The sequence below is a fragment of the Mirounga leonina genome, unplaced genomic scaffold (genome assembly GCF_011800145.1).
Source record: "Mirounga leonina isolate KUSES-001 unplaced genomic scaffold, KU_Mleo_1.0 Mir_197, whole genome shotgun sequence".
Taxonomy (NCBI): Eukaryota; Metazoa; Chordata; class Mammalia; order Carnivora; family Phocidae; genus Mirounga; species Mirounga leonina.
Genome location: NW_023270494.1, coordinates 5,831,889 through 5,857,718, shown reverse-complemented (window position 1 = coordinate 5,857,718; position 25,830 = coordinate 5,831,889). Strand labels below are relative to the sequence as shown.

The window sequence follows — 25,830 nt, the reverse complement described above, 5'->3', positions numbered from 1 at the left end:
CACCCAACATGGGGCCCGAACTCACAACCCCGAGATCAAGAGTTGAACGAACGCTCCACCGAATGATCCAGCCAGGGACCCCCCAAGACCTATTCTAAATCAGTACTGAAAATTGATAAAGGCAGTTAGTGCCAGACAAGTAGAAGACACTGAGATGATCCACTGTTGGTTCTTTTCTAGAATTAAAGGTCTGCCTTGATAGAAAACAAGCTGCCGGCTCTTGAATGCAATGAATACAGGTTTGAGAGCTCAAAACGGTCACTTAATTTGTACACAGCATTGTCTGAAGTATGGGTACATAAGCCCCTAAACAGATTTAACTTTAAGGTAGGTTCAGATGTATTCTGTGCTCTAGGGTAGAGAATTCAGAGGCCTGGTTTGGTGGAGAACCCCTGGAACTATCTGAAGCCTACAGTACAACAGCAGGGAAATTTAGGTTCATTTTGGCCATGCAAGATTGAAACCTCTGACAGAAGAGCAATTCCTTCCATTTCTCTGCCCCAATGCCCTTCTCTTCCTCCCCTCCAAAAAACACATGCTTTTATAAGAGGAACAGTAACAAAAGCAGATATACTGAAGCATTCAGTTCTATTTTAGGCTTCCAGTAAAATGTTTTTATTTTTCTCTCTTTTCTCAGGGCAGCACAAGTCAATGTGTAGATGGAAAGTAAGCAAGTGGCCTGCTGGAAGATGGGGTACACATTAGCCAAATTTAACCAGGAGCTCCAAGACAGTGAGAAGAGTAAATCCCTCTCAACTCTAGTCAGAGGTAGAGCACCAAGCCCCTTGCTACTGCATTATCTTTCAAATAAAATGCATTCAGTACCCACGTGTACATGGCCCCCCTTATCGAGAGAGAGCAAATATAGGCCTATTTCATTCAAGTCAAACTGGTCAATGCTATGCCAGCCACTTCTAAACATGTTTTGGCTCACAGCTAACATCCTAAAGAGCTATCAAATCAAATCAAAGCCACTCAAATGAAACCAGTTACTCCTTGAACAATCAAATGAAGGAAACACTGCTTTTTAAAATAACAGCTCTTAAGACAAAGCAATGTCCCTCCTTTTCACTCAGCTGTTTCACAGAATTTTGAGACAAAGGGCAACTACTGTATCGTCACTTTTTTTTTTTTTGGAGTAAAGCCACAAGATTACTAATAAATAGCTAACGGTCAGTCACCATTCAAAAGTAATAATGACATTATGACTTCATATGCCAGTTATCTACCAAATTGGAAAGAACCAAATATATGCACTTTTCTCTCCCCAAAGAAAATCTGGAAGTAAATGTGAACACTCTGACTCACTCTCCCATCAGAACAATTTCTGGGGGAATGTTAAACAGTATCATCTTCTCTAATTATAGGATGGGAGAAGGGTTTCACACTTGTTCAAGAATTTGCCAATTTAAGTTGGAGAACTTATGAGATGCTCATGGTCTAGGTCTAGGATAAACTTCAGTGGTAACAGGGAAGGTTCTTGCCTAAAAATTATTAAAAATAGAGCTCAAATCCTTAGTTTTGTTTTGTTGCTTTAGTGCTAAATACATAATGGGATAAACTTAGAGAAAAATATGAACTACCAGGCTTCCAGATTCAAGTTTCTTGGGTGAGCTTAATGGAGAAACCCAAGTTTGCATTGGGGGGGGGGAACTGTTCCCACAAGATTTTTGTAGAGGCTACAGACGTGAGTACCTGAGCAGCCAATCTTTAAATTTCATTATAGTTAACATACAGTGTTATATTAGTTTCAGGTGTACAATATTTGAGTAGCCAATCTTATGATGATACCATGACTGTTTATCTGCTGAAAACAGTAATCACCTATGGAAACATCAAATTACTCCTCTGTACACCAACGATACAGAGTAATTTAACAGTCTAAGTTTGCTCCTTTGCTCTGACTTCTAGCTAAGAAAATAGAAACAGAAAACGTATGTTACTCTAAAACCTACAGCTGGTTCTGTCTGCTTTCTGACACTTCAGTGCTGACTTTGAGAATATCCTCGGGAAGCTTGGCATCACAAGAACAGCTCTGAAAAAAACACTTTCGTTCCCCTCAAAGGACTCCTGAATATTGCCTTCTAGGAAGTACAACCTACATTTCTAACATCAACACACTCCAGAGTGGAACTCTATGTCTCAGGCAAGGAGAGCAAAATAGTAACTACCCACAGGTCGGCAAGACTCAAAAAAGGGGAAAAAAAAATCAGTGGTCTTTATAAGGGACCACATTTCTACGTTTCCACTTTCTTCCTCTTTGTAAAATTTTAATAATTTCACTCAGGGGTAGTAAACAAATGTGTGGCAAACTCTCAACCATCAGACTACAAACGCCTCTGAGGAAAAAATGTCAGAACTTGAGAGGCCGTGAACATGGAATATGCAAACGCTAAACTTCAGGTTCTCCTCCTGTAGAGCTGACACATTATTCAATAACACCCACCCTTGTAAAAATAAATTACATATCCAAAAGGGCAAGCTGCTGCCGTCAATTGGGTAAACAACATAATTACCATGTGCCAGGTGGAAAGTGAATCCTCAAGTAAATAGTTTGGGCTCAGAATGAGCTGCAAACTGGAAAGCAGCTTATTTTTAAACCGTCAGCAGGTTTCTTTTGTGCAATTAGAGTGTAATACAGGGTAATTGCTCAAGTTTCTTTTAAGAAAATCGCCATCTGACTCGTACAACAGCAAGATGAACCTTAGGATTTAGAACTCCACTAGTTTTTTCACGAAGAATTAAAAGACACTGAGGTTCTTTAATGAGTTTTGGCATATACTTCTAACCACCTCTCTAAACTAGAGGAAATTCATTTCTAACCAACTAGCATCAGGTTCTGGATTGCAAAAATCTTTTGACTAGGTAAAGTAAGACTGAGTGCTTTTACATAAATACTTCAAGTTTAAGTCTTAAAAAAAAAAAAAATCCCCCAATGCTTAATAAGACTACAAGATCAGTCTACTCATACACTCATGCTGCTTTGACTTTACTTGAATTACCAACCAACAAGCAATAGAAATACTCGAGGCATTCACACAAAGGCAGTTAAAGGCCATACATCACACCAACCCTCTTAAGTCATATTTAATATTCCACTCAGCATCTCTGTCAGCTATCCAGAGCCCGCCCCACGGTAAATGGGAAAAGTGGGCAATGAGAAAGGACGAGCTCGGCTTCTTTGTGTGTTATCAGGGCAAACGAAGGTAGGTGAGTACAAGAGGAGGCCATCTCAGCATTTGCGTGGCATCACACTTACCTTGAGGATGTCCCCCCTTTTGAAGCTCAGCTCGTCGTCAGCAGTAGCTTTGAAGTCATATTTGGCGATGGCTTCCATTCTGAGCGCTGCTCAGGGCTCAGCAGCCTGAAGCCGGGGGAAGGGAGTCTTCCCTGCCGAAGCCACCCAGCGCTCTGGGCTCGGCCTCGCCGCTCTCCCGGGACTCGCTCGTGCACTCCGGGACACACAATGCCACCCTGAATCACAAGAGGGATGGGTGAGAGAAGTGGCCAGCACCGAAGGCAGCCCCGCCCTGCCGATCGGCCTGCCGCCCCAGCCCCCACGCCCCCTGGCTCGGCCTGGCTCGGCCCGCCTCCCTCGCTCGCAGGCAGGAGCCCCGATCGCCTCCTTCCTCTTCGCAGTCTCAGCCCCCAGGCGACTGACAGCCCCGCCGGCCAATGGCGGCCGCCGTTCGAGCTATTCCAAGAACACACTTCCTCTTCCTTCCCGCTGGGTGTGTGCGGTGTGCAGGAACCGGCTGGAGACCCGCTCAGTCTCCGCCTTTCCTCCCTCGCCCCTTACGCTCTCTGCTCCTCCGGCCCGAAATGCAGTCCACTCAAAAGAAAGGCCTCGCCCTGGGGATGGCACCCCGCTTTTCTCAGTAGCCTGGGCCCATTTCCTTCCTTTCTCCCCGCCAAGCTTTCTGGTCTTCTGAAAACGTTGGGTCCCCTATCCAGTCAAAAGCAAGCAATTCCGGCTTTGGTCCTGAGCTGCCTGAACTGTTCTCAGAAACTAACCCTTGGTCTGCTCCTAGGAAAGCAGGAGAAAGTGAACCTCGGAACTCCTTCTTTAAATTCAATTTGCTATTCTGAGCAAGGCAGCTCTCCCTCTATCACTTCCAAACTGTGATCAGCAAGCTCAGGTAACCAGAAAAAGGAGATCCAGCGTCTGAGCCTTTTGTTGGTGAAGACCTGCTCTTGCCTAAGGCACCCTTCTCCTCTGAACACCCCCAAGACTTCGGAGTCCCAATAGCCCTTGAAATAGATGTCCAAGGTTCAGCATTTCCAGAAGCAGCCTCCACATTATTTCCAACTACCCTAGGGAGCAAAGCTGAAGTCCTAACTACGCTTGAAAGGAATCCGTTTTTCAGAATCTGAGCTGCCAGATGCCTTATCTGGAGAAAGTGCAGGGAGATGGTGCCAGTAAATCAAACAGAAGCCTCTCACAGTTACCCTGACAACAGCTGCTTTTCTCAGAGCCAGAGGGGTTCTAAAATGAACCAAATTGCATTTTGCAGGTAAAGATTCTGTAAAAACCCTTAGGTAGTGTACTACGTGATGGTGAGCTGTGGGCATACCATCTCCAGCCCTGAACACGGACATAATCTAGACCTCTGCCTAAGGAAAGGAAAATAAAGTCCCATTCTTGTTTTCAGTTAGTGTTTTCATACAGGCTAAATAAAAGCAGAAAACAACATTGACAGTAGCAGAATGGGGACAGATTATTTATAGTGACACCCTTCTTGGATAATTACCATCTAGCAAAAAGCTCATCTGAGGGGCACGGGTGATTATTCTTTTGTTCTAAAGTTAACAATTGGGGCATTAATCAAGCATAGCTGCAAATGGACTAAGCAGTAAACCAGATGGGAATATTAAGAAGGAAATGAGTGTTACCAAGGAGGGAAGAAATCACCTGGTAATAAAAAGTCCTTCAGTCAAATTCTGAAAGCCAAACATTCTACTGCAGGTAAACTAATCAACCAAACCAATGTTTATTCTATCAGGCCATACCTACGATATCCCATGTGCGGCTGGCTCTAAAAGAGGGAAGACAGAGCTCTAGCAAATATAAAAGCAAAGAGGGAAGACAGAGCTCTAGCAAATATAAAATATACATATATGTATGAAGATTAGTCTCGAGTATTTTAAATTTTAAGTGATCTCTACACCCAACATGGGGCTCAAATTCACAACCCCAAGATCAAGTCCCATGCTCTCTCGACTGAGCCAGCCAAGCACCCCTCAGAGTATTTTTGTGTGTCCTTAAACACCCTTTACTTATTCTCTCTGTAGTTGCTTTTTTAATCAAACTTATCCATGTATATAATTTTTAAAGTCACTGCTTTTAAAAGGCTTATAAAAAAGGGGGGGCAGTTCCTCACCCCAACACCTACCAGCAATCACCCTCAATTTTATTTTTAGCTTTCTCTTTGTATTTACTTACAATATTTCTTTTTTTTTTTTTTTTAAGATTTTATTTATTTATTTGACAGAGACAGCGAGAGCAGGAACACAAGCAGGGGGAAGTGGGAGAGGGAGAAGCAGGCCTCCCGCCGAGCAGGGAGCCCCATGTGGGACTCGATCCCAGTACCCTGGGATCATGACCTGAGCCGAAGGCAGTCGCTTAACCAACTGAGCCACCCAGGCGCCCTACTTACAATATTTCTAAATAATATGCTTTTACTGCTGTTTCTTAGTTTATTCCAGCCATGACCTATCACTTGCAAGACATTCACCTCTGCCAGCTTCCCCTTGCCCCTTCCAGTAATACCTATTCCGGTTTAAGCAGAGTTTCATATTACAAAATATTCTTCACTGCTGATTTAAATATATTACAAGCAACCTTCCTCTCTAGTACAATCCTTTACTTTTTCCTGGCATTAATAACTGCTTTTCCTTTTTTGCCTTCTTTCCAATGTGTGTACCTATTTTTATTTGATGCAAATGCTCCAAGATTTCTGCTACATGCCTGCAAATACTTTCAATATTTTCTACCTGACCAGGTCATTTATTTTAATTGGTCTCCAGGGCTGATTGTTGGGACTATGTATCAATGCCGGGAAGCTGAACTGAGCAGATCTAACAAAGATAAGGAGTTTCATTTTTGAAAAACAGAAATCAGAAAATCAGAAACTCAAAGCATTGTCACTGTCAAGGTAGTATGTTGTAACAGGGCATAAATTTCTAGGTCATTCGGGATTTCAGACAACTGCAGTGTAACTGAACTGCTACAGCATAAAAACCAAGACAGTTTTCAACACTGGGTTCTCCGGTGACCCAACTCATCTACCATAGGATTCCTAGAGAAAGCATAAACAGACACTCTTGAAAGTCATGTTTCAAGTAACTACTGCTTTGTGAGACACAGTTTGAGAGAAATGAAAACCAGGCACAATTGATACTTCTTTGGCTATGCCAAATAAAAATTAGCAGCTCATGGAGAAAACCTGAAGGGCTCAGCTTCTCAAGCTAGCCACAGAAAAGAGCACACAGGCTAAAGGAATTCAAAAGGATGTGTTTCATTAAAGGCAAAAACAAAAACAACCAACAAACCCACAAAAAACTATCTTATACACAACACTAATTATCAAAAGAAGAAAACTGAAAGTGGACGCAATGTATAATGATTTTAACAGAGAAAATGGGTTGAGAGTACATTTAACACTGAATTCTAATGAGAATGGTTAAGCTGTTCCAGCATACACCCTGCAGTCCATCACAGGCAGCAAATTTGAAGAACACAAGTGCAGGGGTGCCTGGGTGGCTCTGGCTCGGTGAGCTAAGCATCTGCTTTGGCTCAGGTCCTGATCCTGTGGGATCAAGCCCCACATCAGGATCCCTGCTCCTGGGGGCTCCTGCTTCTCCCTCTCCCTCTGCCTGCCACTCCCCCTGCTTGCGCTCTCTCTCTGTCCAAGTGAAGAAATAAAATCTTTAAAAAAAAAAAAAAAAGAACAGAAGCACAGCCTGAATTGTTCATTTCAAGCAATGTGCACTGAATCCTAAAATGTAGTCCCCTAAAGGTATTTGTAGGACTTGATTTTCTTTCTTCCACTTAACTCTTTTCTTCCCAAAATTTACAGACAATAAAATACACAACACTCACTGGGCAATATAGCTTAGTGTCTGCATGGTCTTTAAAAAGCAGGCTGACCGGGGTTCAAGTAATGACCTTGATGCTTACCAGCTATTATTTTGGGCAAGCCTTTTAAACAAGCCCCATTTCTCATCTGTAAAATGGGGATAGTATCACCTACTTTATAAGATTCACTCATTATTAGGTAATATACGTGAAATGCTTTGAATAGGGCCTGACATTAAGTTACTCAAGATAAGTTAAAATATGATTCTACTTAAAACATAAGATGTTCAATTTCACTGTTAAAAACTGCAAATTAAAACGAGATTTCCTTCACCTACTAATTGGCAAATTTTTTAAAGGTTTATAATACTTAGCCTCTGCAATACTCTGGGTGAACACACTCTGATTCTTTACCCAATGTTCATCCATTTAACATTTTGAGCAGCTACTATATGCCTGACAATGTGCTTGGTACTGTAGTATAGTAATAAAACCATCACAGAGCCCACACTGTAGCAGGGAATTAATCAGTTCAATTTTTCTGGAAAGTAATTTTATAGTAGTATAATATAGTAATTTTATGTTGACAATTTTAAAATACATATCCTTGAAAAAGCAATTCCAATTCCTAGATTTATCTCACTGAAATAATGACAAATACCATGTGCCAAATACATATATATACACCTGATCAATATCCATGAGAATATCTATGGAGTATCTTCCTATATAAATACCAAGAGATACTATCAAATTAAAAACAAAAATGCCGAAAAATTAGTTTATCCCATTTCCATAAAGCAAAATAGTATTTATCAGTGTGTGCTAAAGAAAAAACCCAAAAGGTTAACAAGGTTATCTCTAGGAGCAAGATCACAAAATATTTTCACTTTTTTTTTTTTTAAGGTTGTATTCATTTGAGAGAGAGAGTAAGCGAGAGAGAGAGTGCACACACAAGCCACTGAGCAGGGAGCCTGATGCCGGGACTTGATCCCAGCACCCTGGGATCATGACCTGAGCCAAAGGCAGATGCTCAACCGAGCCCCCCAGGCACCCCAATATTTTTTCTTTCTGCCCTCAGAAAAATACCTCAATTGTATTTTCATCACTACTTTTGTAGTTAGAAAAAACAAACACTAAAAAATCTTACTGGCGCTCTGGAGTTAGACCTGAATTCAATTGTCCCATTACCACTAGATGGGTGAACCTATATTCCCTAAATCCTAGTTTCCCTCAACTGGAAAATGGGGATAATAACGCATGTACCTGATAGGACATTTTGATGATTAAGAGATAGCACATATAAAGGCCTTGGAGTGGAGTAAAGGCCGTGGAGTCTCTGGCACAAAGTACTAAGAAGTGTTAACTGGCCGGCATTACCAGCACCTTTTCAAGTACCGTTCCATATGTTCCTACATTGTCCATCTTCTTCCATCTACATGCAAACTCAGAAGAGCTTTCTGGTAGACAAATTAACAGCCCTATTAAATATAAACTTTAAAATTAAATTGCTCCACATCAGAGTCCTAACAATGCTCAAATACTTACACATACAAAGACATGTATCGTCACTTATTCTCTTAGGCTTTTAAATATTTACTCTACATACAGAAAGTGTAATTTAAGTAAATTAAGTTGACTAATTTAAAACCACATTCCTGCCTCATTATTTTACAGCTGTTCTGTAACAACAGTTTTGGTCCTTGGACTAGTTGCATCAAAATCGTTCCATTCAGAGACTGATTCACTGTGGGGTGCCTTAGGCCCAGAGCCTGAAATAAGATTCACAGGTAATTCTTATGCATGCTAAACTTTAAGAATCACTGCTGTACTGGAAGGGTGCTTAACCAGATTTTAACTTTGCATTCCAGGTAATGCACTACAATGTCTTTGCATAAAATGAAAATAATGCATATTCACTTGGCTCAACTAGGAAAAAGCCAACTTTGACAAATAAAACCAAGGGCTCTCAATAGTCTTTCAGTAGTGCCAGAGAGTTTTTTTTTAATTAAGCAAGTAACTATTAATTTCTCTCAGGAGAGCACGGTGGGTCTCTAGTCTGTATTAATTTCTCCAAAATCTATTACTCTTCTGTTCTAGGTAACAATCAGAACCACTGCTGCACAACAGGCAACATAACAGGATTTTTCTCAGAAAAACTGCTAAGTACCATCAACTAGTAGTATTTAAAACCTAGCAATCCCTCAAATCTGAATACACTTGCTAAAGAAGTAAACTGCCTCAAGCATTTAAATGCTTGCTTTTAGTATCAAAGAAAGCCGATTATAAGAATTAACTTTGGTTTTTGGGAATTCAGAAAATTTTGAACAAGGGAAGGAGCAATGGAACACATAAAGTTACTTCTTTCTATCGAAAAGACCCCAACAACATAACAAAGTTGCCTGATTAAAAAGAACCCTGGTAAAGAATAAATTCATACTGTCACAATGGGCAAGTTTTAATTCATCAGTGGTCTAAATAAATTCTATTCCCTCAAATACTTCATGTTATCTTAATTCTATTGTAATATAGGTCTATGGTTGGTTTTGTTTTTTAACATGAACCACTCCCACTAAAAGCCAAAAGATAAGTCATACAAGCCCCAAAGTGACCCAATCTTCCTTAACTAATATAAGAGAGACACAGGGAGAAAAGCGTAAGCAGACACAAAAGCACAATGTTAAAATGAAAAAAACAACCAAAACACAAATAACACAAGCAAGCTACACTTGTGACCCAGTGGCAGTATTGATTACTTACGGATGAATTCAATCCTTTGAGCCTCCCAGTTCCCAGGGGGAGAACTTAAAGTCTCGCATGGCTCTCTGGCAACTCTTCTGGCTGACTGAAGGAACACAGTGGACGCTTCAAAGTGAAGGATAAAGCAGAAAAGAGGGTACTTCCCCGGAGAGAAAACGGAATCTTTAAATGAGGGAGAAGACGAATTGCACCAAAGGGCAGAAACCTCAAAAATTATGCCGAAGAAGAGACAAAAAGGAGGAAGGGGAAGTAGATTAGCAAAAAAGGGGGAGGGAGGGATGGGCAAATGACTTGCATTACACAAGTAAGCATTTAGTGTCCGCAGTGAAAATAGAAGTAGATAGAAAGGGAAGGCAACTGCTGGAGAAGTATAAAGTGAGAGAGAGACAGGAAACCCAAAGAGATACGCTAACTTCTTTCATGTGTCTTTTAGACTCTTTTCTGAGTCAACAGTACCAAAAGATAGATGTCGAGTGCACTTCGGCTCCTCTGCAAATCCTACTTTTATAATGACTCCCTAAACAAGCTGTAACTCATGTGGCTTATATGGAGAGCGTTGCAAATGAAAAATACCAGTGCTTTTCTATCCCCTCGCACTGAAATCTTGCCCCGGAGCATTCCAACCAACTGCTGCTCATTGTTCTTTTACAAGTATTTTTCAGAGTAGCTTCAAAAAAGAAAAAGAGAAACTAGACATCTCGCCTGGCTCCGGCAGCAAAGGTTCTAACTCACGGTATTCATAGGGTCGGTGGGTTCCCTCCCCAAATTCGGCCCAATGACACCAGGAGATGGTGACGTGGTGGCCGTGCAGGTCGCAAGAGCATCAATCACCACATTTGCAGCCGCTGCGAATCCCCCGCCTCCCGGCCAAGTCAGACTGACTCACAGAATGAGTACCCAGGGCTCCCGGGCTTCTCCCGACCCCTCTGCGCAAACCCTCCGGAAGAAAGCGTGAAACTTAATGAGGAGCACCGGCCTCCTGCCCTGGGGTCCGGGGCTCTGCACCGAGCTAAGGGCTGGGGGAGGACGGTCCCCAGGAAGGAAGCTCCCCAAAAGGGGAAACGCGGAGCCCGGGAGCCCCGGGGACTCCGTCCCCCGCCCCAGGCCTCGCCGCCCCGACCCCGAACCCCGGCAGCCCTCGGTAGGCTGGGCCCGGTCCCCGCAGGCCGACTCCCGCAGCCGAGCGAGGGGGGAAGAGGCACCGGAGCAGCGCCGCCGCCGCCGGCCGCACTCACCGTAGCGCAGCTGCTCCGCTCCGCGCCCGGCCGGCCCCTCTGCAGCGGTGCGAGCGGCCGCCGACCGCGCTGCTGCTCCCCGACGGCAGCGCCTGTTCCCGCCGCCGTCGCCGCCTCAGTCTTCGTCGCCTCTGCCGCTGCCGCCGCCGCCCGCTCGCAGAAGCAGCACAGCCGCCTGGCTTCCGCTCCTCGTCGGGGTCCCGCGAGAACTTCCCCGCGCGGCCCCGCCCCGCCCCGCCCCCGCGAGACTTCCCCCGGCGGAAAACGCCCAGAGCGCAAGCGCTCCTCCTCGTCGCAGGTAGCCACCATCTAGATGCCAAGGCGCGTGCGCCAGACCGCCCAGGAGCAGGTGGCACCGACATGGCTCCGCCTCCGGGTCGCTGTAACCCTCTCTGTGCCAGGGCGGGTAAATTACAGCTTAGCCCTGAAGGAGTTAACTCTTCACCACACCCTAATCACTTCCCTTCTCCTGCCACCAAACCGAGGCAGTTGCGGGGGGAGGGGGTGGGGGTGCGGGAATCTCCCTCCATCCTGAAACACTCCAAATAGAGGACCAGCTTTTGAAATACTTGAAAATATGGTCCAAACCGCCCTGTTAGAGGAATTAACATATTCGCTCATTGATCTAATCAAGTGCCTAATACGTGCTAATCATAGGTATAGGTATAGGTGTTGGGTATAGAAGATACAATGAACAGATATCCTGGCCCTCAAGCAATTCACGATCTAGAGGAGCGGAAGAAAAGTAAAAAAAAAAAAAAAAAGCCATATGCAATGTTAGAATTATTTGGGGGAAATGCTGAGGAAGCAAAAAAGATGGGAGGAAGGACCGCTACTCTGCCCATCTCAGAATAGCCTTCCCAGAGAAGGTGATGATGACGTCTGAGTCTCTGAGCAGTTGGTTGGAATGCTCCGGGGCAAGATTTCAGTGCGAGGGGATAGAAAAGCACTGGTATTTTTCATTTGCAACGCTCTCCATATAAGCCACATGAGTTACAGCTTGTTTAGGGAGTCATTATAAAAGTAGGATTTGCAGAGGAGCCGAAGTGCACTCGACTAGACAGAGAAGTCGGGGTAAGGGCTCTCCAGGCGAAGGGAACGGCACGCAAGTACAAAGGAACGGAGGTGTGAGAGAGTCATGTTCTGTGTAATGCTAAGTAGTTCGATTCCTGTACCAGGCGGGTGAGTACGAGGGAGCGGTAGATGAGGCTTGAAGATGTAACTCCCATTTTTCAGTTCCAAAAGCTCTTTCCAATTAAAGAGAACAGAACGTATCTAATGGTAATGTGCTCCCTGGAAGCCAACAAAACAGTGCTGAGATGAGAATAACCGAACATCTGATTCTATAGAGAAAAGAAGCCATTGAAATAAGGAAAATGAGTTGTTCTTTCACCAAGCATTTATTGAGCACCAACTGCATGGAAGGCACTATGCAAGGTAATAGATGAACCCACCAAAGCCTCCGCTGTCAGCAGTTTGTAATCCAGAGGAGAGTTGCCTAGTCTGCAAGGCAAAACAGTTGGCCTTAAGTCCCACTGAACTGTATACAGGACTGCAGAGTAGGGAGCCAGTTACTTGGTGCTCAGGTAATCAGGGAGGACTTGGTATTTGAACTCCAACCTGGAAGAAGGGAGGAAAGAGTGACGGAATTAGCCAATATTTCAGATTGCCCAGATTTTAGGATTTGGGGTGAGGTGGGAAGTAATGAGAGATAAGACCAAGATGTATGGCTTAGGGTTCATGGTCAAGTGATTAGCAACCTCTGAAGGTTTTTGAGCAGGACATGTCCAATATGTAGTGAAAATAATAAGAGGACTATCTATTTACCACCTGAAGTGCATAGTGTTTCTAGAGGGTGGATAATAAATATCCCCATTTACAGATTCAGAAACTGAGGCTTAGAGAGCTTACTGACCTGACCCAAGGAAACCCAAGTATAGTAGACCCAAGACTTGAACCTAGGCCTATCTTGTTCTAAAATCCATTTTTTCCCACTTTGATACTTTATAATTACTTTGTAATTCTAGAATGGTAGCCAGAAAAAAATAGAAATGGAAGGGAAGGACTTAGCTCCTGAGCAGAGAGGAGGAGGAAGTGAGGGAAGAGTTGGATTTCTTTGTTTTGAGTGGGGAGAACAACAGAGAAGTTTGCCAGCTAAAAGGAGTAGCTAACTGGGCAGGGGTGGGGTGATGCAGGGAGGAGGCAGGGAAGGAGATGATGATGTCCAATTTTGGACATGTAGAGTTCATCATTCTAGGAGACATGCAGGTGGAAATATCAGTATGCTGTTGAAAAGCTCAGTGTATTCATTCATTCTCCCCACAACATCAACTGAGCATCTACTTTGTAGAGAATAGGATGACCTGTCACAGAGCTTGCAGCCTAAAGGGGAACATACCATTGAGAGTATGACATTTGCTGTATTCGCAGCTTTGGGAGCATACAGCAGGGGACCTCACCTAGTCCAGGATCAGGGAAGTCTGAGGAGGAATGTTTGAGACTCTAGGTAGCCCAAGAGGAAAAGAGCGTTCTAAGAGAGGGCATAGCATGTTCAAAGGCCAGACAGTAAGAAAGGACTCAAGGAAGCCATTTATAACTGGGATGAAGAAGAATGTGGTGAGTGGATAAGGCATTTGGAAAGGCTCATGCAGGGCCTTTTCAGTCTGCTAAAAACTAGGCACTTCATCCTGTAGGCACACCATCCTATGGGGGGGGGGATGCTAGGGGGGCAGGCACAGTCAGATTTTCATCTTCAAAGTAGTTTATCACTCTGGCTGCAGAGGAAAATCAATGGGAACTAAGATATTTATCATCCACAAAACACTATCTCAAATCCTTTGTAAGAGCTTTATGGATCTGGCCCCTGCCTGAAACCCCACTCTGTGTCTCTAGCCAACACACACTCCACCAAAACTAAACCACTGTGGTTTCCAGAAGGTACCATAATCTTTGGAGCGTCCATATCTTGGTATATGCAGTTTCCACTGCTCAGCTGGCCTCCTGTCCCCCCCACCTTTTTAGGTACCCAAGCCAGTTTTAGGGTTTCTTCTCCCAAATTCCCACTATACCTCAATCTCATTGCAGCCTTATTTGTTCAAAACCTTCCTTCTAATGTTCTACAAACTCTCAGAGAAACAGGACCATTCCTTTACACATTTGTATTCCCAGCCCCCAGCACAGTGCATAGAGTGAATAAATGGATGCCTGGAGAATAAATAACAGAAGTTGACTCAAGATAAAGATGTGGTTGCTTTTCTGTGCCACGTGATAGTTGAAGCTAAGGAAGTGGGTGAGATCTCAGAAGAGTATAGATGCCTAAGAGAACAGGGAAAAAAAATAAGCACTTCCTTTTAAATGCAGCATTTTAAAGAGTCTGATAAAACAGACTATGAGTATGTCTATGCAAAAATATATGCTTATGGCCAGATTTGGAAGGGAACATTTAAAAGTAAAAATAATTGTTTTGAAATGAAGCAATTGTGGATGATGTATATATATATAAAAAAGCCAACAAAATACCAAAACCTTCAACATTTGTTACATTGCCTTTTCTACAAAAAATTCTTTTCTGCAGACAGACTCAGAAACTTGAGAGAACGTTGCCCAAGATCATTCCATGTAGAGAGGGAAAAAAAAAAGACACACTAGAGACAATATTTTGAATGTGGCTAATGTTAAATCACAAAAAGGTACTGGAGTAAGAGGCAATTTGCAAAGTCAAAGTCACATCCTGGCATGAAAACCTGTTGTAACTGTAGCAAGACTTGCTGATAACAAACTGGCCACATCAGTCACTTCAGAATGCACAAATTAATCACCCAAAAGTCTCTCCTTTCCGTTGGGGTTTGCAGTTATTTTTAGTCGACGGAAAGGGTTTCTCGCTTTGCTTTCTGTGCATTGCGGTGCTGCCGCCTGCGGGTAAGAACTGGACATTACCCTGGCATTTATTGAGCCTCCAGAGCCCGTAAGAAATTGGCCCAGCAGCTGACATCCTCCCTTCAGAGCTGCCTCCAGCCGGTCTCAGGCACATTTCTGAGCTTCTCTGTAGTGGGAAAGAGTCAGACAACCAGTGACAACCTAAACTTGGTCATTGAAATCCTATTGCCACCTGCTCAGTTGATCTAGGAAGGTCTCATCTTAGAATTTCCTTTGGTTAAGTTGTGAGCCAAAGCTTCGTCTGCTTCTCAAGCTTTGAAGGTGGCCTCTGATGTTGAGCCGACCAGGCGGACACCTAGTCCTGCAACTTCCCTTCCTCTGTCTCCTGACTCCATTTCTATCACCTAACCTGGTCCACATCACCATCATTTCTGGGAGGCGTCCCCAGCCTGCTCACTGATGATCCTGCCCCACTTCCAAATCATTATCTACACTAAAGCCAGAGTGGGCTTTCTTTTTTTTTTTCTTTTTTTAAATCTTTTTTTTTTTTTAAGATTTTTATTTATTTATTCGTTAGAGAGAGCGTGGGCGAGAGAGAGTGAGCGAGAGTACAAGCAGGGGGAGCTGCAGGCAGAGGGAGAAGCAGGCTCCCCGCCAAGCAAGGAGCCCGATGCGGGACTTGATCCCAGGGCACTGGGATCATGACCCGAGCCGAAGGCAGCCGCTTAACCGACTGAGCCACCCAGGCATCCCGCCAGAGTGGGCTTTCTAAACTACAAATTGAATTGGGGTCACAGATAAGGTCCAAAGTCCTTAGCATGCCCCATATGGCCCTCTATGGCTGGCCTTTTGTCTCCATGCTTCTGTATGACCTGCAGTTTCCTGAATAACTCTACAGTTCTCTTATCTCCACAGCCTCCTCTGCCTGCCTTCCCCATCATCAGCTGGCTCCTGTCTGTCCTTTAATACTCGACTCAGGTGCCACCTCCACCAGGAAGCCTCCCATGATGCTCTGGCCCCAGAGCTCTGGTGCCTTGTCACCATATTCTTAAGACCATATGTTGGCCATCAACTTACTTGTCCTTCTCCCCTTTAGACTATGAGTTCCTCAAGAACAGGTGCCATGCCTTGTTTTTCTTGGCTCCCCAAATAAAGCCCGACTCGAAATAATATGATCCAGTGTGACAAGTGCTCTAGGAGCATGGGGACTCAGTGTTAAGGGAACCCAGGAGAGAGAGAGAAACTGGGGATAGAGAGTCCAAGAAACCTTCATGGAGGAGGTGGTAACTGAGTTGTCTTGAAGAACAGCTTGCATTCCATTAGGTAGAATCAATGGAGGCCCCTCTGGACCAAAGAGGAAGTTTTTAAGATGGAGAAAGGGGCCAAAGGTTATTTGCTAATGTTCTCACATTTTATTTATTTTTTAAGATTTTATTTATTTATTTGACAGAGAGAGACATAGCGAGAGAGGGAACACAAGCAGGGCGAGTGGGAGAGGGAGAAGCAGACTCCCCGCGGAGCAGGGAGCCCGAAGTGGGGCTCAATCCCAGGACCCTGGGATCATGACCCGAGCTGAAGGCAGACGCCCAATGACTGAGCCACCCAGGCGCCCCAAATGTTCTCGCATTTTAATACACAAGAGAGTCACCTGGGATCTGTATAAATTGCAAATTCTAGTATCCCAGAGATATTCAAGGTTTGGGAAGGCCCCAGAAATGTGCATTTAAGGAGTCTCATGCTCTACCAAATGAGCTAGGTGGGCACCCCAGAAATATGCATTTTCAGTAAGCAGCTGCAGTCATCCTTAGGCTGCTCTCCTTTGGACCAGACTTTTAGAGACAACACTTACTGAATAACTGAGTCATGGGGATTCTGGGACCTTCCCAATGTGACTTAGATTACAGGAATCAGAATGTGAATTGCTACGGGCCCAGAGAAATTGGGGACTCACTCCCCTGTGTACTCTCTTGGGATCTTAAGCTGCCTGAAGCTGAGAAATGCCAGGAAAGGCTATTGGTGTGGTCGTTATCCGGGTGTGTGGCACTTAGCGCCACAGTACAAATAAATAAAAAAATAGAAGCACAGATAAGCAAATGGACTCTGGTCTTGACTGCTCTCTGTAGCAATGCCAGAGTCAAGTTCAGAGGAGGCTGGCGCTCCTCTATTCCTCTGTTTCAGTTTTCATATCGCTCTTTCATTAGAACACATTCTGTTCATTAAGGAGATGAAGTCAGTTCCATTTTGGCTGTGAGCTAAAATGGAATTGATGCATCAAAAGGGTGGAAATTTCCCCACTGTTCCTACGCCTCCAAGAAAGAAGCATTAGCAATTTTAATACAAGGAAGTTTCTCCGATATTGGTTTATTATGTTCTTTTAAAACATTCTACATATGAGACTCTCCCTTTTCTTCTCCTTTAACATTTTTCATTTTTTAAATTTATTTGAGCCTCTGACGTCCTTTTGCCTTTTATTTTTATTTTTTTTACAAACTGAGTTTTCGTTAGACAAATATTACATGAACCCATTATCTCAGGAAAGATGAAAATATTAAAGACGAGCTGGAGGTATTGAGCACCAGGGAAAGTCTAAGGATTTTATGCACTTTATCTCATGTAGTCCCCACAATAACCACACTCAGTAGATAATATGACTATGCCTCTTTTATCGATGGGGGAAATTAAGTGTTTCCATAAGGAGGGGTAGTCAGCCATGTCCAATGTTGCTAAAGGGGACGGGTGAGATGAAGACAGAGGCAACCATTGAATTTGGAGATTGTTGCTGAAATGGACAAGAGGAGTCTTGGCAGCAGGGGTGGGGGTGAGAGTCTTAATTGGAGGGGATAAAGAACTGGGGGGAAAGAGAGACAATGTAAGTAAGGAAGTGTAGGCAGCAATGAAGGGCAGCTCTTTTTTTTTTTTTTTAAAGATTATTTATTTATTTATTTATTTATTTATTTATTTATTTATTTATTTGACAGAGAGAGACAGCAAGAGAGGGAACACAAGCAGGGGAAGTAGGAGAGGGAGAAGCAGGCTTCCTGCTGAGCAGGGAGCCCGATGTGGGACTCGATCCCAGGACCCTGGGATCATGACCTGAGTCGAAGGCAGACGCTTAACCGACTGAGCCACCCAGGCACCCCTGAAGGGCAGCTCTTATAGGAGAGTTTTGCTATAGGAGCCTCTGGCTGGCTCAGCTGATGGGAGTGTGCGGCTCTTGATCTCAGGGTTGTGGGTTTGAGCCCTACATTGGCTATAGAGATTACTTAAAAAATAAAATCTTAAAAAAAAAAAAAAAAGCTTTTCTATAAAGCCGAGCCAAAAAAATGGGCTTTAAGGGGCCAAGGAAGAGATTTTTATTTATTTATTTTAAAAAATATTTTACTTATTTGAGAGAAAGAGAGCATGAGCGGGGGCGGGGAGGAGGAAGGGGCAGTGGGAGAGGGACAAGCAGACTCTCCGCTGAGCAGGGATTCCCAGGACCTGGAGATCTTGACCCGAGCCAAAGGCAGATGCTTAACCAACTGAGCCACCCCAGGCACCCCCAACGAAGGTATTTTAAATATAGGAACTGTTAAGGCATGCTTTGTATGCTCAAGGGAATTATCAAGTAGAGAGGGAAATTCTGGGATGTAGGAGGGAAGATGGAATTGGGGAGCAAAGTCCCTGCAGCTCACGGATTTTCAGACAATGAGCAACACAGGTGAGAACAGGTACAGGTGTGTGGCAGTGATTGTGGGAAGATGCAACCTCTCTCACTGGAGACTTCTAGTCTCTCAGGTAAAAGAGTGAGGTCAACACCTGAGGTGGGGGAGGGGAGAAGAGTGCAGGAAGTTTGTTTTGGTCAGAAGGCATGAAACTGAACTTTTGGACTATGGGGGATGAAATCGATTCGGGAAACATTGCAGGTGCTGCTGCGGTCCCATTGGGTTTTGTGGGGTTTTTTAAAGATTTTTTTTTAAGATTTTATTTATTTATTTGAGAGAGAGAGTGAGAGAGTTCATGAATGGTGGGGAGGGGCAGAGGGAGAGGGAGAAGCAGATTCCCCACCAAGCGCCAAGCGAGGAGGAGCATGATGTGGGGCTTGATCCCAGGACCCCAGACCTTGACCAGAGCTGAAGGCAGAAGCTTAACCAACTAAGCCACCAAGCGCCCCCACTGGGTTTTTTGATTGTAAATTCAAAAGAGGCCACTCAGCCTGGCTGCCTGGTTGCAGATGCAGTGCAGGTGAAGGGCCTGGTTTAGCCAGGTTGGGATTTTGCCAGGCTGATACCACCAAAGGAGAAGGGCCGGGGTGTAGAGTGTGCTCGTAACGTAGGACGGGTGTCCCTATGGAGCATGGAATCTAAGCCAGGCAGAAAAGAGAGGCAGGTGGTGGGGCGGGGGGAGAAGGGCGTGTGATGGGGACAGAGTTTCTGTTTGGAAAGATGAAAAAGCTCTGCAGATGGGTGGTAGTGGTGGTTGCCCAACCATGGGAATGTACTTAATGTCACTGAACTGTGCACTTTTGATGGTTAAAATGGTAAGGATTATGTATCTGCTACCACAATAAGAAGTGTTTAAAATACACTGAGGGGCGCCTGGGTGGCTCAGTCGTTGGGCGTCTGCCTTCGGCTCAGGTCATGATCCCGGGGTCCTGGGATCGAGCCCCGCATCGGGCTCCCTGCTCCGCGGGAAGCCTGTTTCTCCCTCTCCCTCTCCCCCTGCTTGTGATCCTGCTCTCACTGTGTCTCTCTCTGTCAAATAAATAAATAAAATCTTAAAAAATAAAATAAGGGGCGCCTGGATGGCTCAGATGGTTAAGCGACTGCCTTCGGCTCAGGTCATGATCCTGGAGTCCCAGATCGAGTCCTGGGATTGAGTCCCGCATCGGGCTCCCTGCTCAGCAGGGAGTCTGCTTCTCCCTCTGACCCTCCTCCCTCTCATGCTCTCTCTCATTCTCTCTCTCACAAATAAATAAAATCTTAAAAATAAATAAATAAATAAATAAAATAAAATAAAATAAAATAAAATTGGGGCACCTGGGTGGCTCAGTCGGTTAAGCGACTGCCTTCGGCTCAGGTCATGATCCTGGAGTCCCGGGATCGAGTCCCGCATCGGGCTCCCCGCTCAGCAGGGAGTCTGCTTCTCCCTCTGACCCTCCCCCTCTCATGCTCTCTGTCTCCCATTCTCTCTCTCAGATAAATAAATAAAACCTTAAAATAAAATAAAATAAAATAAAATACACTGAATATTAAAGAACATATTGATTCCTGGCGCTGTCCCAGATAAAGTAGAATCCCCAGAGTTGGGGCCCAGACATGATTTTACTAGACTGTGGACTTGCTGAATTAGCATGTTTTCCCTCATTTGTTCCACAAACACGTATCGAAGGTGCATTATGAGCTAGGCACTGGTGAATTTAAAAGGACCAGGTTCCTACTCTGGTGCAGCCTACAATCCTGTGGCGGTGGGGGGCGGGGCGGGGAGGTGGAGGACGGATCGGTAAACAAAGAAATATTTAACCACAATTTCAGAAGCTTGTTGCAGCCATCTATGGTCTAGGTTGGTCTGGACTAGGTTGGTGAGTCAGAGGTGGCCAGAGGGGCTGTGGGATGGGCAGGCTTGAGATCTTTACTGGCGGGAGAAACCGCAGGTTGCAGTGAGGGAGCGTGGAGACGTGTGGTTGCACGTTGCTGCATCCGAAGGGAGAGGTGAGTGACAGCAGGAAGTCAAAGATGACTCCTGGGCTTCCAGCTTGAGGGCAGGAGGACCGACCCAGGAGACACAGGGAAGCAAAAGCTGGATTTTGGGCAGAAGTGGTTCTAATGTTAGCCTCTCTGCTTAGTGACTGTGCCATCTCTGACAGGGGATATGACCTGCTTGTGACTTAATTTTCTCATCTGGAAGAATAAGGATAATCATACAACTCAAAACAGAGCTGACACGAAAATGAAGCAAAATTAGGTAATGCATTGTGAAAGTGCTGCAAAATATATTTTTTAAGATTTTGTATTTATTTGAGATAGAGAGAGGGAGGGCGGGCATGAGCAGGGGCAGAGCGAGAGGGAGAAACAGACTCCCCGCTGAGCAGGGAGCCCGATGCGAGGTTCCATCCCAGGACCCTGAGACCATGACCTGAGCTGAAGGCAGACGCTTCACTGACTGAGCCACCCAGGCGCCCCTGCAAGATGTTTCCTCATCATAAACCTTTTAGGGATGGCTGGGTGGCTCAGTTGTTAAGCGTCTGCCTTAGGCTTAGGTTATGATCCCAGGGTCCTTGGATCGAGCCCCACATTGGGCTCCCTGCTCAGCGGGGAGCCTGCTTCTCCCTCTCCCTCTCCCTCTGCCGTTCCCCCTGCTTGTGCTCTCTCTCTCTTTGACAGATAAATAAATAAAATCTTTTAAAAAAACCAGACGTTTAAAAAAAAAACCTTTTAACATTCCCTTTCTGCATCTAACCCCATATGGATCCATTTGCATACTTATTAAAAACTCAACAGGCTCTATCTTTGAGCTATTGCCTCTTAAGCAGATACAACTATATTCTCAATTTTACAATGATCTCGAAATGGTTCGTAGATTATCACCATTATTCCTCCTATAAAGTCTTTTTTTTTTTTTTACCAAAAAATAGTTTTATTAGTGCAACGTGACATGACGTCAAGCACTACACCATTTGACAGGACAGCCTTTTATAAGAGAACATTGGCATGTAGTCTCTGCCACAAAGCCTCTAGAGAGGGAACATCCCGCTGCCACCCTGTAGCTGGGCACATTATACCCCTTGATAGACAGGTGTCTCGTTCCAATTCAAGACCCTCGCTGCCAAGGCCAGGAGGTTGGGCACATCCAAACATCCGGTGGTTTCATGTTTTACATGAAAGTATACTTCACAGCTTTAATTAGCAAGTGGAATAACTTCGACTTGCTCATGCTGTCAACCCTACCTGTCATCATCAACCAGAGGGCAATTAGCAAAAGAAGCGAGAAGCTTCTACTGTGACAAGGAGTCCAACATGTCTAAGGTGATTTCTTACAGACTAGAATATTGGGCAACTCCCTTTGGCTGCCGGTAGAGGTCCATCTAGACAGGCAAGAGCTTTCCCGTTGAGGCTGTAGCACTAACATAAAGGAATGCTGGGTGTTTGGCTCCAAAAATGGATTTGACCTTGCTGTTGCCGGGACTGGCTGCTCTTGAGTGCCAGGAAATGTCGCTTGCCAGGTCCCAGCGATGGAGCGTGGAGGAAATATCCAGTTGCATCCGTGCAATGGAAGCCTGTTTTTCCCTGGAACGAAAACAGAAATCAGGAATGAACAAGACTCCCCTCTCACTCTTCCCAACCACCAAATCTTTTTTTTTTTTTTTAAGATTTTATGTATTATTTGACAGAGAGAGATAGAGATAGCACAAGCAGGGGGAGCGGCAGAGGGAGAAGCAGGCTCCCCGCTGAGCAGGGAGCCCAACACGGGGCTCGATCCCAGGACCCTGGGACCATGACCTGAGCCGAAGGCAGACGCTTCACCGACTGAGCCACCCAGGGGCCCTAAACCCCCAAATCTTTAACCACAAGTTTCAATCCCTCGTGGTTACTGAAGACCAGAAGTACTTTTTTCCATTTATTTAATAAACCCCAAAGCTGCACTTTCCCTGCCTTCTTTGTGTGAAGGGCAGAACGCTTTGGAATTTATTCTCGCTTCTCAAACTTTTTCAGATTCAGATGGTTCAGCAGCAAGGTTTGTGGTGTCCACCCTCTGGCAAGGATCCTCAGCGTCTGAACATTTTGTCTTAGCCTAAATGTAATAATACATGTAGTGTGTTTAAGTCAGAGCCTGGCCCTCAGTAAGCTCTTAAGAAATGTCCAGTGTTATTATTATTACAGTTATTGTGGCATCTGGACCATGACATTAAGATAATTGTCCATCAGGACCAAGAGGGACAAGACTGGTTGTGGGGATTCATTGTCACTCCAAAGCCCCTCCCAAGGTGGCCAGACAACCTAAACCAGACGGTCCCCAGGAACAACCCTCCCTGAGCAGTCTGACCACAGATGCCCTTTACTGGCTGTGTTTTTTTTTTTTTTTTTAAGATTTTTTTTTTTTTTTTTTGAGACAGAGAGAATGAAAGACAGAGAGCACATGAGAGGGGGGAGGGTCAGAGGGAGAAGCAGGCTCCCTGCCGAGCAGGGAGCCCGATGCGGGACTCGATCCCGGGACTCCAGGATCATGACCTGAGCCGAAGGCAGTCGCTTAACCAACTGAGCCACCCAGGCGCCCACTGGCTGTGTTTTATATGACGATACAGCTAAGGGTTTTTGGCAACTAGAATAATGTCAACTCCATTGCTCCTTTAACACTTCTTGTTATGAGCAACATAATCAAGAAGAGAACCAACTTGAATTGAGTGCCAGCTATGTTTTTGGACCCTGTGCTAGGCACTTGGCACAACTGATCTCATCCAACGAAGCTTCAGAGCCTCCAGTCATAATAATGGTAGGGTGTTGTGAGGATTTGTTAACAATGTACATTTTCTTGCTTTCTTTAGGCTCATTTTTTTTTAAAGATTTTATTTATTTATTTGACAGCAAGAGAGGGAACACAAGCAGGGGGAGTGGGAGAGGGAGAAGCAGGCTTCCCTCGTAGTGAGGAGCCCAACGCGGGGCTTGATCCCAGGACCCTGGGATCATGACCCGAGCCAAAGGCAGATGCTTAATGACTGAGCCACCCAGGCACCCCTTCTTTAGGCTCATTTTATCTGAAAAATAAGATAGGATTGATTGTAAATTAATTCTAATGCTTTTAGCTTTTCCAGTTTCTTCTCCTCCCCACCTCCTCCACCCTACTTGTCCTCCTCCTCCTCCTTTTTCTTTGTGTAGCTGAGTGTTTTATGAGACTTTAACCTGTCATAAAACACGGGGAAGTTTACTGATGCCATCTCTGTTCTCCTGCTCTGAGCTCCAAAGAAATAAAGCAACTCCCTTCAAAGTCTTGCTGGCAGACTTCCTGGGGCTAGGAATCAACTCCTGAGCTCCTGAGTCTTGGGCTCTGTTCAAGAATCCACTCCCAAGTTACCACGAGCATTTGGGCTTTAGGAAAATGAAATCTCTACAAGCATCATCATGAGCTCAGATCAATATAAATACCAGAATTGCCCAGAGACCAGAAGGGAGCATCTTTATTCACTCACTCTGATATTTAAGAATGTCAGAAGGAGAAAATCTTTTTGTTTTTATAAAAGTATGCTTATATACACACAGGCTAAAGATGAATCAGGCAGGCGCCTGGCTCCCAAGGATGCATATGAGATGGATGGATGCATGTGAGAAATGAAAAATAATAAAAAATGAAAAATAAAATATGCCCTATTAGGGGCCCTTCCTGATGGTCTGTGCAGGGAAAGCTCTTCACAAGCCTTGGGCCTGGTTCAGAGGTCATGAAAAGGAGAGCAAGCAGACCTGAACCACAGGAGTACCTGAGGGGTTAGAAACTGAATGTAAATGGAAGATAAAAGAACTTGGGTGGGCTTTCATTTAGTGTTAAAGGGACAAAATCTCATAAGTGTCTTCAAGCATGCGGAAGATGATCACAACCGTTTTCCTTAATTACTGGATACCAGACAAATTCCAGCTCAGTGAATTCAGGTTAGATCCAAGTGGGAACTTTCTGACATAGGGTTAAGTACTGGAATGTGTTACCGAGGTCACAAAATCTCTTTCAATTGGGGTGATTAAATACCCATTTGCTTGACAGAAGATTGAAGGCAAGTGAATGAGCTCTCTTAGCTCTATATATACACACAGTTACCCTGCTAACAGTGTGGCAACAAATAGCCCTGTTTATCCAATAAGCAGGTGCATCTTAGGACTTGGGCAGGTTTAAATTTACCAAGTAGATCATGGATAAATATAAGATCTGTGGATTTTATGGAATAGACACTGGACTCCAGCAGCCCAGGGAGAGAATGCAGGAAGGGATCCCTGCTCATCTCACACGGCCTCTGCTCATTGTCGTCTCTGACCTGTCCTTCAGACCCTCAAGCAGCTGAGGACGAAGCTATGCGACCTCAAGTATCTCTGCCCAGGAGGAAAGCAGAGAACCTAAGCCCCGCGGGAATGTCGGCAATGTGGGCTTGGCAAATGGGGAATGTCGGGAATGAGTCCACAGTCCAGAGTTCAGATCTCACAGTGTGGCTTTGCCCTGCCCTGACATCCTCCATCACAGATGAGGGGCTCTCTGTTTTGGGAGCTATGAGTCCCAACACTTTTCTGAGCCCATGTGTCTTATTATAGCTGGAAAGACTTTATCCTGTCTAGCCCAGGCTGCAGAGAACTAGCTATGCGGTCAAAATACTCCCTAAATTCGGGATCCAACAAGACCATAAAGACAGTTGTCTTTCTTATCAAGCTGTTCTGCCTGATGTTTAGCAAGTCATCCCATCGCAGTGCTCATCAAAACGAATTTCCCTCACATAGGACACCTGGCTGGCTCAGTGGGTGGAGCGTGTGACTCTTGATCTTGGGGTTGTAAGTTCAAGCCCTATGTTGGGTGTAGAGGTTAGGTAGAGAAAAATAAAAATTTCAGGGGGTGGCTGGGTGGCTCAGTTGGTTAAACATCTGACTCTTGGTTTTAGCTCAGGTCTTGATCTCAGGGTTCTGAGTTCAAGCCATGCATTGGGCTCCACAGCATGGAGCCTACCTTAAAAAAAAAAAAAAATCTTAAAAACAAACAAAAAAGCCCTGAATTTCCCTCACAAGTAACTTTTTCAATAATGAAAATTTCTGGGAGGATACTCAAGAAACGTGTATATAGTTGTCCCTGGGGAGGGGACCTTGGAGGAAGGGGACGGGGCTGGGAAGGGACCTATTTCTCACTGTATACCTTTGTTTCCTTTGGATTATATATGTT

The 25,830-nt window shown here is 44.7% G+C and overlaps 1 protein-coding gene across 1 annotated transcript in view; it reads right to left on the bottom strand.

Moving 5' to 3' along the window:
- Positions 1 to 11,262, bottom strand: part of GRB2 (growth factor receptor bound protein 2) — a 75,290-nt gene extending 64,028 nt beyond the window's left edge. The window contains exons 1-2 of the mRNA XM_035026042.1: positions 11,074 to 11,262; positions 3,260 to 3,474 (exon numbers count right to left, since the gene is read on the bottom strand). Coding sequence (XP_034881933.1) covers positions 3,260 to 3,337 — 78 coding nt within the window. The 5' untranslated portion in view covers positions 3,338 to 3,474; positions 11,074 to 11,262. The remainder of the gene's footprint in view (positions 1 to 3,259; positions 3,475 to 11,073) is intronic.
- Positions 11,263 to 25,830: the final 14,568 nt, after the last annotated feature.